Below are 12,919 nucleotides of genomic sequence, written 5' to 3'. Positions count from 1 at the left end.
TACTGTTCACAATAATTATAGAAGCTCTGAGAATGGTATTGATAATTTTTCTTCAAGATGGAAACGGCGACGGTCGAATGATTTAGCTTCACGAGTCATCATGAGTTTACACAACATTCTCGTCTTGAAAGGTATTTTACAGTTTGATTATCCTCCGTATTCGTCTAATTCTGCATCATCAAACTAATTGGTACCTGGTACACAAATTGGAAGCGAAGAGAAAGAAACGACAATCTAAAATCAGTTTGACATTCACAGTACATCAACGACTACATTCTCCGACATCTTGAAGAAAAAATGCCAAAAAGTAATAGAGCTATTTCCAGTGTTTGTATAAATTATTATGAACAGTAGATCACTTCAGAAGGAAACTATTTCCAATAATTGCTGATGAACATTGTGAATATCATATAAAAAATTGTTGTTTTAACTTTTGGGACAAGCCGTGTATTCCCAATACATCCCAGATAGCACATGACGCCTTGAAGACGGCTTAAAGACGCCTTAGACCTAAAATAGGGTCTTTAAAGAGTTATGTGCTATCTGAGATTTTGCAATTAATATAATATTTTACACCTTTTCAATTATTAAATTCAATACTTGTTCTTCAATGTAAGTATTTTACACCCTTTCAATTATTAAACTGAAAACTTGTTCTTCAATGCAAGTATTAATATTATCGACGCTGTTTAATTACTATTTAGTAATAATAATATTTTACTGTCTACGGCAGATACTATTTACGACACAACAATAAAAAATATATTTCTCATTCCAAAAAAGGATTAAGTACTATTTTGGTTGCTCCTTGTAACATTGAAACAATGCATTGCACGAAAAATATTATACAATATTTTTGTTTCTGACAAAACAAAATAGACTGATACGTGATACTTATGAATCACCTTAGTATCTATAATGTATATCGATTCATTTCAATCGGTTCACTTTCTCGTTTTCCATCGCGTGCAGCAATACTTGTCCCACGTGTACAGCCAATAACGAAGTAACCAGCTATTTATAAATCTGATTATCGTGGCAAAAATTGTCATTGGCGATGGGAGGATCGATCGAATTGTAGTAAATGCATAAATGACATCAGTTTTTACGATTACGAGACTTGTCGACGTCATTTTTCGATTTTACATAAATAATATACCTGTGCGTGGGTCGGATAAGAGAAAGGTATTTTGTAGAAGAGACTACAAGATATACGAGAAATATTTCTTCAGAATTTTTTACTGATGACCTCGACGTGGAAATTCCAAACTAAATATTTACTTGTAATTTGAATATTGCAAAAATAACTTTTAGATCTAATCGAAAATATTATAGTACAGACAGGCCAACCATTTGCAATTAAAATAAAAGAAGTGACTATTCGACAACTAATAGTTTCGGAGATAAAACTTACGTTGTACATCCTGGTTTAATGAAAACGAGCGGAAATAATCGGAATTTTTTATATCTCGTATGCTTTAACAGTAGAACTGCCAACGTTGAATGTATACAGGGTGTCCCACTTAACTCTGTCACCCTTAATTGTTCTCTTATTTGTCACGGTATAAAAAAATAGTTAGAGAGAAAGTTAGTGTATTTTAAGGGGCAAATTAGGCTATGAGATTGAAGGTCATATCTTTGGGATTTCTATTTTTCGAATTCCTGTTTTTGCATACTTTTCAGTTTTATTTTATTATGATGGAACTCTATCTGTTTTGTTACCCAGATAGCACATGACGCCTTGATGACGGCTGAAAGGCGCCTTAGACCTATAATTGCCGTAAAATAGGCGTCTTTAAGGCGTCATGTGCTATCTGGGTATAATTTCTAATATGTTGTAAAAGTGTGCACATCTTACATTTAAAACGTGTATCGTATTACAATAAAACTATTTTTAATCGAGAATTATGCGTGCTTAAAACTACAACTACCAACGATAAACGCATATCTTTTTCGATCGATCGATAAATATGGCAAACTTTTGAAAATTTACAAATTTATAAATTAACCAATTTCTTTATTGTCGTATCGTAATAAAAGTTACGAAAGATCTGAGAAAATATATTGTTATAACATTTGAATCATCGTTGTAAGAGTGTATTGACAAGACATTTTGACTTGTTTGGTAGTTCTAGTGTTAAAAAAATGGTTCTCATATTCGCCTACTTTGCTCTACCAAAGTGAGTAAGTAAGATAGCCTATAGTCCTTTGACAAATATTCATTTGTTAGAATTTAAAAAATGGCATTATTCCACATTAGGTATATTCATATTTGGCCACTTTCCTCTACTAGAGTATCTCTTACGCCGTGTGTTTTATGAAAACCAGTTGAAATAAACCTTAGTTGTCCGAAAATAGACAATCAGAAATCGTAAAAATTTGCATTCGAGAAAACAAGCCTGAAATTAGAGAAAATGTGACCTTCGCTTATGTTCATTGCTAAAATATATTTTTCTCCAACCAACTATTCCACTTTTTCTAGAATACTTTCCTGTATCGCTGAGAATAACAACAGATTCCTGTCCATAAATCACCTAACAGTTATGCTATTAATTTTACACACTGCAGAGAATATGTAAATTACATTCGGCGTTGTGAACAATCAAGAATATCCATTCGAATGAATCGTAGCAGTTTCAACGGTCGATTTTGTTTTCCAAATTTGTTCCTGAAATCATGACCACGAGTTTTTCGTTCATTTTTTACACGTCTTCTTGATTTTTTTTAGAATTAATGCTAGAATTATTCAATTATGTTAAATTGATTCGACTACAGATAGCGTTGCACAATTTACAGTTCATTATTATTTAACAATTTTTTAATGTTATTCTGGAAGATATTTGAGATATGTAGTGATTAATAATTTATTTTGTTATTAGCAATTTTTGTTTTGTCCTTTCTAGGAGAGTAAAAAGATAGTCTGGCATCTTTAGGAATCTTAAGAATCGATCACTTTTCTTTTCAGAATAAATCAGGATACAGGTTATTTTTAATAGTATAGCTTCCACCATGTGTTAAATCTCGCCTTTGACTACTAGTATCTCTTGTTATCACAAAAACCGAAACACTTGAGAAGGGTGGTTCGTTTTTGTTATGAGCCAACTGAACTACTTTGGGAAGTTGCATTTGTTTCAATTTCCATTCTTCTGAAAATAACCAAGCGCCCTGTGGCTTATGAACGGGAGTGTGTAGAAGTGTTTCCAAAGATATGGTGAATCAACCAGTGAATGACCGAATTGTTGAATTTCTGAACGTTTGTGATTACTATTCGAATGTATATATTTATTCATAACAACGAAACAGCTGTTGAACTTGCAATTACATATACTTTTCTTGAAACTTTTATAAAAATAATTACTTATTCTTACCATAATTTTGAAAAAGTTATTTATAAAGTGCACAATGTGTAAAATCCCAGTAAATGACTGCTTCATTTCTAAAATATTTTTAATAAGAATTGTACTAATTAATGTTTCCTTAATACGCTAGACTAAAAATATGGGATATTAAAAGTGCAACAACACTCCATTTATAAACATTTAATAATTTCAAAATTTATAATTTACATTTCTTGACTAATGGTCATTCACTGGTCTGCAGTCAATTACTGGTTGGTTTACCCTACGAATTTTTTATTTGATCACTAGAATGCGGATCTTTATGCAAATATAGATTTTTATTGTTCATTTTACAAAAACTGGTATCAAACAGAAAAACCTTATTAAGGATACTATTAGGTGTCAAATAAAACAAATACTTCATCAAAATTCATAAAATATTTTTGCATACTAAGATTTAAATAATCATATTCGCTATAAATGCATAAATTCCGCAGTCTATTGATTACTTTTCGTGTATATCACATTGTAATTTTTCAATATAATTTCCGTTTAACTTTATGCACTTGTCCCAGCGCGAAACTAGTTTTTTCTGCCGTCCAAACAAAACTTTTTGGGAGTCTCTTTTATCCACTGATTTACGGTTTGTTTACGTCATTTAACTCGTGAAATCGCACAACACATAGAGGTTTTTTTCAAATTTCGAAACAGATGACAGCCACTGGGTGTCACATCAAGCGAATAACTAGTTTTCGAGAAAATAATGGCATTTTAAGAATTTAAAGCGCTTTCCTTAAATGCAAAATTACCATTTAACAAACACGTCTATATTCGCCAAGCGGCGAAATTATTCTAAACGGCACTCACTAGCATACATGCCTAAAACTTTCAAAACAAAGTTGGCACTAGCGAAGTTTGGTACCAGCCTTGTCTATAAATAGAATTAAAGTGGAACCGGTTCTTGCAAATATTCAAGTGGTTCGTGCCAAATTCGAAAAACGAGATAATTAAATAAAATTCATACAGATTGTTTATTAGAACGAAATATACACACAAAAAAAATTTGAGACTCGGTCGCCGATCAAATAAATAAGAAAGAGCTTGTCAAAAATTGAGTTTTCAACACAACTCTTATGGCAGTCTTACGATTTCTTACTGGAAGTATAATCTTTTCTATTTACAGAAATTAGAACTGTTAACTACAAACTAGGTACTGAACGTATAAATCCTGAACTTTCTGATAATAAACTAAATCTTGTACCATGCCAAACATTCCAGGAAGATGTTTGACAAGAAAGTCCAGGATATGTAAGTTACTGGATGGTTATTGCTACTATGTAGGGCAATGTTGCTGAACTAGGGTTATACCCGCGAAATACAAATACATTTAAAAAATATTTTACTTATTTTGTGTTTTAGTGAATTCTCATTTTCTAAATTATAATGCACGTGAATATAATTAACTTTACATATAAGAATATTGAATATTGATATTAAGTTCCGGTGCTCTACTACAGAACCATTAGTTACAAAAGTGGAAGTGGTCCTCGTACCGGAACTGAACCAGTTCCATACAAACGGTTCTTTTTCCATCCCTGTGAGAACCGTCTGTCACAAAAAATTAAATTAAAAATTTTAAAAACCCCCGACACAAAAAGAACGGTGTATTAACTGAAAAAGGAAGTTACGAAAAGTTTAAAAGGTATGAAATAACTTACTATACAATATTATTTATTTTTGTTATAGGTAATATTCCCAACATACTATTATATTCAATTTTATGATCTCATATATTAATGAATTTCTACGATTGAAACTCAGCTATTTTACAATCTTTATTTTGAATTCTTATAATATTCAACAATACGTCGGGGACTGCTATAAAATGTTAACCAAAAAAAATTGAAAAGATTCATATGAGTACAGTAAAAATATACTGTATAGTTGTACATATGCCTACAGTAAACTTAAACCAAGCCTATATACGCTCATACGATTACTCGTATGTATGCAAACTTATAACAGCCCTCCTTTTGCGTCGAGGGTTAAAAATGGAATTCTAGTACTGAAACTGAATCGTCAGTCGTAAAGTGGAAGCGGTTATCGTTCAGAACCGTTTTCACACAAACGGTTTTTTTTTCCATCCCTGCCTGGAAGCCTTAGTTATTATCCCTGCAATTCTCAGAACTTTGGAAACACCTCTCCTACTTACATACCTGCTCGTATTGGATAAAGGGTTTAAACAGAATTTTATCAGTATATTTGTCAGACTTACTCGGCCAGAGAACTATGTCCGGTATCCGCACGAACGATCCGTATTTCAAACAATAAATTTCTCGTAACGTGTGCCCGTGTGCTCTGACCAGCCGATCGATATCTTTTGTTGAATATTCGACTTGTGATTCCTCAATCGCTTCTAAGAGCTCAGACGATATAACTGGTTCTGGTAGATTTGTCGGTATCGGTTGAGGAGTATTTCTCTTAGTCACATCCACGTTCAGAACATCCTTAACCCATTGCGTGAAGTATGGAAGTTCTTTACTGCCGATTGGATACCTGTAAACATTTCATTCATTAATGAAAATCGACATAAGGTAAATGTCACAGTGGTTGGATACGCCCTGGTGATTAGACAGTATCGTGAATTTTTAATATTGAATTTTTTAAAAATAATAACGAACTTCAGGATAGAAAATAATTATCATTAGTTATTTTTTATCAGAAATCATATAAAAATGTTCGCAAAAGCGTATGTATTATAGCGATGTATTATTTTTAAAAAAATGTTATCATTTAGCAATCATGAACTTGAGGCGACATGAATGCCTTCGTAAATGTTTCGCTAACATTGAGAGCGCTTTTTTGAAGCTCGTAAATAATAAATAATTCGTGTGTTTCTATTAAGTGAAGGTTTCTTGATCTGGGTGTAGTATAAATAAATTTGTTAATAGCAGTATGCACTTGTTGCCATTTTGAAAACGCTTGTTTATCACAGAGTTTTATGTAAGTATAAGTAAATGGTAATTGTATGAGGAAAAGTCTAAATTTGGAACAACTTCCGACATCATTAATTTATAAAATGAAAAGGCACAAATTTTTATGTCTACGGTAACAATGATTAATTATGCACTGACAATGTAGCATCAAAACAAATGGGAAATTAGCTGATTGTATGGAAACCACTAGAATAAATTTTATATCAATGTCGATATTGTTCATCAAAAACGTACGAAAAACTTGTTCTGAATTTACCGTTGATAAAACAAAAACCACACAAATTCTTTCCAGTACCTAACACAGTAATGTCCAGGCTATATCATCACTACTAAATAATAAAAATGAATAATAAAAATTGCAATTTATCCTTTGATATGTAAATCAGAAGACATACTAATACTTTATTATATTGCATATAACCCTTACTAATTAAGATCATAGATAACAGAAGTAATTTCTTTAATTATTCTTAGTTCCACCTAGTTTGTTTAAACAATCAAATTGTTGTTATCAAAATGCAGAAACATATAAAAAGAATTTCGCTTTAATCCAAAGTTAGCAACTGCTATAATAATATTGAAACGATTACAGTTTTTTAGTGTTATGTGTGCTACGTTCGAATATATTTAATCAGTTTATCTTATCATAGTGATTATTCACAAATTACGAACTATGTACGTACATGTTCCCTAAAGTTCTAAGAACGTTACGACTATGTTAACATCATAATAATCACTGCTTTGCTTAATAATAAAAAATCATCACAGAAACATGAAAACTTGAATTTAAATAACTAGAAATCAAAAATGCAAATAATAACAATTAGATAGTATTTTCATAAATATTATTTCAATGTAATATGATTAATATGGTTTTACAATTGTCCTATAATTTACTGCAATAATCACATATCGTTTATTTTACAAGTAGTCTACACAGTCAGCATAATCCAACTTTTCTAATTTATTTATTTACAATTTATTTGTATTTATTTGTAATCATAAAAATCATATTGCTGATTTTCTCGAAATTGGATTTACACCATTTTCAAGATAATCGCATTTATTAATTTTATAATTGTTTTCGTTGAAGACGTTGCTATTCTTGTTGTAAGTGTGCTATATAAAACTGTAGTATGACTCTTTATTCAATTAGAAACTTTAGTATAAACAATAACTTCATTTAACATAAGTCCAGTTTCCAAGAACAATATTCTGGTAAAATTTAAAAACCGAAAATTTTATTATTATTGTTATTTTTATATCTGAATTTTACTATCTTCTTAAATGCACACTTTGACCTCTAAATTATTTAATTAATCAAGTTTCGGAACATCCAATCGTAACTAAAGATTTTTTAATGCTAGCCTTTCCCATGAAAAACTTTCACGATAGCACAAAAAATCTGGATTATAAATTCAATTGAACCATAATTGACAGCCTTCCTATTTAGAAAATATTGTGAAACATTTATAATCTGTCTTAAAACTATTGGTCATCTTAAAAAGTAAGTCCGTACCTGTCGTATATGTTAATTAAATATGCGGCAACATGACAAAACTCATTTTAAACAAATGTCCACTACTTTACTACGTCGTAAATAGCGTTTTATTATCCAATACAGAATAGTGTACAATATCGAGTATAATTATTTACGTATTCTTTAATAATATTTCTACAAGTTTTCGCGTTAAAAAAAGATATATAGTTGAAAGTAAAAATATATTCATTTGATGTACACATTTTTGGGAATTTCATTACAATAAGTTTAATAAAAGAACAATTTGAAAAAATGAAAGTACAGTCGTAAAGATACATAATATTAGCATCTTTCACTCATATTTTATTCATTTTGCTTCGTAGAAAGTTCCTTGAAATATTCATGATAAACAGGGGATGTATAAGGCAATAAACTCATCATCGTATCGTTATATGATGTAATAGGTCTTGAACCTATTTATAACGGCAATAATATTATTTTACTGAAATTTTCCGGTCTGCCTCGTTTTCGGGATAAATCCAGGATCTCAAATTTCGTATTCGCTGATGCACCGATGTTTGAATTCTGAGGTGGAATGTGTCGAAAGTTTCTCAAAGTAGAAAACATTCCGAGACTTATGGAAGGACCTAATAGAGGAACGAATCCCATTATCGTATACTTTTACATGACACCTTGTAGTTTAGTGAAAAATTGGGTTAAATATTTTTCTATTATATGAAGTTACTGGGAAACATGTTTATTGATGACGTGCTTATACAAAAATAAACAGTTTTAGATAAAAGTAGACAAATTCTTATATTAGTATTTCTTGTCATTTTTGGTAAGTACTAAAACTGATGCCCAATATTGCTCCTATACGGTGTATTAGGAAATACATACGGTAATCATTATTAGGTCAGTTAACATTATTCTACTAAATTATCCTACCAAAAAAAAATCACAAATATGAACCTTATTGTTTGATTCTTTATTCTATGTTTGTACGGTTTGCCACAGTACTGATATCTACTGCTATTAGAAGAAATAGTTAACCGAATTAAATTATATAAGGAAACACGGCATATCAAATTCTTAATGGCATAATATTAAAGTAATAAGGGCGGCGATACTGTTTTTGTACCCGGACGGTCAACAACCCAGGAACGGCCCTGCGTGTGTGTTTCCTTTATGAGTTCAAACTTGGAGAAAAAGCCACTCGAAGCATCCCGGAAGATGTGTACGACATTCCAAAACTATTGTGTAAGTGAAAGTGCAGGTACCGCACAAAAGTAATTCGAAAAATTCAAAATAGGGGAAGAGATAGTTTAATTTATATGTTTATAATATTTTTTATTACATTTTTTGTTGTTAAATGAGCGGTTAAGTGGAGAAGGACGCGCAGTATCATTAATAATGATGATTTGCGGGTTGTTGATGCTAAAAATCCAAAAACAACGTGTAAAAAGCTCGCTACGCAGTTGTTCGTCGCAACTTCAGCGGGTGCAGGAAGAATTTCGGGAAAAAATATATAGCTGACATTGCTAAACCGTAATGGCTTCTTTCTGCAAAACAAGATGTGACCGTATGCAAGAAAACATTTCAGAACTTGGCTGACAAACATTAATTGGATTGTTCTTTTTAAAGTAGTATAAGTCCAATTTTTTATTAGAAAAATAAGTTAAGCTAGTTTCAGCTACAAATCGATGGCTCCTTTTTATATTTATAATAACAAAGTCAATACACTACTCTATTCTCACGAATTAGTCAAAAAGGTTTGGCTGTTAAATGGAATTATGTAAATGTCTTTTTTTAAACTGATAAAAGTCCATTTTTAGCAATGACTCGATTTATTTGAAACTTTCTACGAAGCAAAATGAATAAAATATGAGTAAAAGATGTCAATATTATCTATCTTTACGACTGTACTTTCAGTTTCTCAGATTGTTCTTTTATTAAACTTATAATGAAATTCTCAAAAATGTATATCAGATGATTTCGAAAAAGTCTACTTCACATATATATCAGGTTTTATAAATCACTAAAGACTGCAACATATCCAAGTGTCAACAAAATCCGAAATGTTAGTCCAAAAAGTGTCCGATTTCGCATGGAATACCCCATAAATTACAGTAGTCATTACTAAACTGCGGATGTTTATGCATTTATAGCAATTTTTAACATGTAAAATGCATGAAGATAAAGATTTCAATCAAATTTAGTGATATTTATATATTACTATTAACATAACAAGACATTTATTACAGGATCTAGATTTCTATCCGATTTTAATGTTTATAAATTAATGCCTAACATTCTGAATTTGCGTAAACATCCGCAGTCTACTCATTACAATATTTATAGAAGATCGAATATCCGATCGTCTGAAATTCAGTGTAGTAGATGATTTCCGAAAATTTATTCCGGTTTTCTTTTTACTTCGAAGCTATAACTCTTACAAGGTAAATAAATTTTTCTTTGCCTCCGATCACGAGACGTTGATCCATGAAAAACTATATTTGCATTGATATACTTAATTATAGTTGTCAATTCGTATTCTGCTTTTCGAACGAAACTACAAGTAATGTATACATTATTACGTCGCAATGCATCTAAATGGTGTGATTGTCCTGTTAACCGAGTGAATTTTTCAGAATTAGTAAGGTGCACTTGTCCTATAACTTACCATTGCTGAGATATTTGACTTTTTTTTATTCACTGTTTGTTTACATATGACGTAGTGAGCATATCCTCGAATACGTTCCATAATGAAAGTAATAGAATGAAAACAGTGAAATATCTCAGCAACGGTACGTTTTAGAACAAATGCACTTTAGTGCTTTTATACTCAGAATACGCCAATCTATTGAAATCGAGCATAAAAAATTGGACATTCCATTTAAAAAAACAAAGGTGACCTTTAGATCTTCTCTACGCCTCCACTTGCAACAATACCATTTATAGCATATTGTGTAGTTTCTTAAACCCTATAACTTTTGTAAGTAACATTTTCTCGTATTGTTTGAAATAACTAAGATATTTAAGTGAACAGAGTTCGTGAGACACACTGATGTATACCACCGCTCGGTCCTTCAATTGGGGGGGTCCACTGCAAGAGGGAACTACACCACAAAATATTTAAAAATGAGATTTTTATTACTTCCGACACCTCTTGGTGTCTAGTTATTATCCCTTAATTTAAATAAAAGGTCGTTTTTTACAACTTTTTAATCTGAGGCTATAATGAAAATTGAATTTATACATATCGAAGATTCATGATAATTGTATACATACAAAATTGTAAGAATTGTCAGACTTACTACAGTTGTAGATCGAAAGTCGGGAAAAACTGTGATTTTCATTTTTAATCGTTTGTATCTCGTAGCAACGTTAACCGATTTTGATAACATTTTCAACATGTATATAACTAACATAAATCTTCGATATGTATTTATTAAATTTTCATTATAGCCTCAGATTAAAAAGTTGTAAAAAACGACCTTTACTATTTTCTTCGCGATTCCGACCGATTGCAACCTTTTCAATTTTTCTTTACACATCATTTAGTAAACTGATGTCCCCAACTTCACAAAAGAACTCAAGTCATTTGGACCAATTTTAAACAAGTTGTTCCGTTTTAAAGGGTGTACGAATACTTTTATCCGGTACTGTATATGTATAGGTATACAGTCTGTTAAGAAATTATAGGTTCAGTTATAGTTATTGTCGTAAGTCATGTACAAATGTATCAATCCCGCTGAAATTTTCAGGGTATTAGGCCCTTATACAAACAAATGTCTCTACTAAACTTTATTTTAAAATATCAAGTCAAAACAAAATTAGAATTTTTTCTGAACGTACTCAAATTTTGACCGTTAATAAATGATAGGTTCACTTATTAACAAAGTAATGTGTTAATGTGCAAAAATTTTATATATCATGAAAATTAATACTTAATAGGCTTTCCGCCACTTTTAATTAAAAGACTGATTTGTTTTGGCAGGGATGGCGAGGTGTATAAGTTGCCGATCTGTAATACGACACCAAGTGTCCTTCATTGCCGTTTTGAGCTCATTTACACTGTTGAATTGGCAACAATCTTCATAAACATCCTGTACCAGTTGTCCCTATAAATTTTCTATTTGGTTAAGGTTAACAAACAGACCTTGATGGTCACATTAATATTTCTGTATATTTTTTTATTTAACCACTGTTTAGTGCTTGCGGAATCGTGTACAGACGCATTATCGTGCGTGAATTTCAGTCTGAAGGACGAAACACGACGTGTATAGGGGAAGAGATGTTCCTGAAAGACAGCTTAATATTTTTTCGAAACAAGACGTGTGTTGAGAAAGGCTAATGCTGTCTTGCCAAATGCAGCAAACGCCGCCCAAACCATGACGGAACCACTTAAGGCGTCGTGTGCTATCTGGGTATAATTTCTAATATGTTGTAAAAGTGTGCACATCTTACATTTAAAACGTGTATCGTATTACAATAAAACTATTTTTAATCGAGAATTATGCGTGCTTAAAACTACAACTACCAACGATAAACGCATATCTTTTTCGATCGATCGATAAATATGGCAAACTTTTGAAAATTTACAAATTTATAAATTAACCAATTTCTTTATTGTCGTATCGTAATAAAAGTTACGAAAGATCTGAGAAAATATATTGTTATAACATTTGAATCATCGTTGTAAGAGTGTATTGACAAGACATTTTGACTTGTTTGGTAGTTCTAGTGTTAAAAAAATGGTTCTCATATTCGCCTACTTTGCTCTACCAAAGTGAGTAAGTAAGATAGCCTATAGTCCTTTGACAAATATTCATTTGTTAGAATTTAAAAAATGGCATTATTCCACATTAGGTATATTCATATTTGGCCACTTTCCTCTACTAGAGTATCTCTTACGCCGTGTGTTTTATGAAAACCAGTTGAAATAAACCTTAGTTGTCCGAAAATAGACAATCAGAAATCGTAAAAATTTGCATTCGAGAAAACAAGCCTGAAATTAGAGAAAATGTGACCTTCGCTTATGTTCATTGCTAAAATATATTTTTCTCCAACCAACTATTCCACTTTTTCTAGAATACTTTCCT

The 12,919-nt window shown here is 31.2% G+C and overlaps 1 protein-coding gene across 1 annotated transcript in view; it reads right to left on the bottom strand.

The window, feature by feature from the left end:
• The window catches only part of LOC107190107 (alkyldihydroxyacetonephosphate synthase), a 32,523-nt gene that overhangs the window by 4,583 nt on the left and 15,021 nt on the right, over positions 1-12,919 (bottom strand). The window contains exon 2 of the mRNA XM_015578844.1: positions 5,614-5,894. Coding sequence (XP_015434330.1) covers positions 5,614-5,894 — 281 coding nt within the window. The remainder of the gene's footprint in view (positions 1-5,613; positions 5,895-12,919) is intronic.

Source organism: Dufourea novaeangliae, unplaced genomic scaffold, assembly GCF_001272555.1.
Source record: "Dufourea novaeangliae isolate 0120121106 unplaced genomic scaffold, ASM127255v1 scaffold11, whole genome shotgun sequence".
NCBI lineage: Eukaryota > Metazoa > Arthropoda > Insecta > Hymenoptera > Halictidae > Dufourea > Dufourea novaeangliae.
This window is presented reverse-complemented; position numbering and strand designations above follow the sequence as displayed.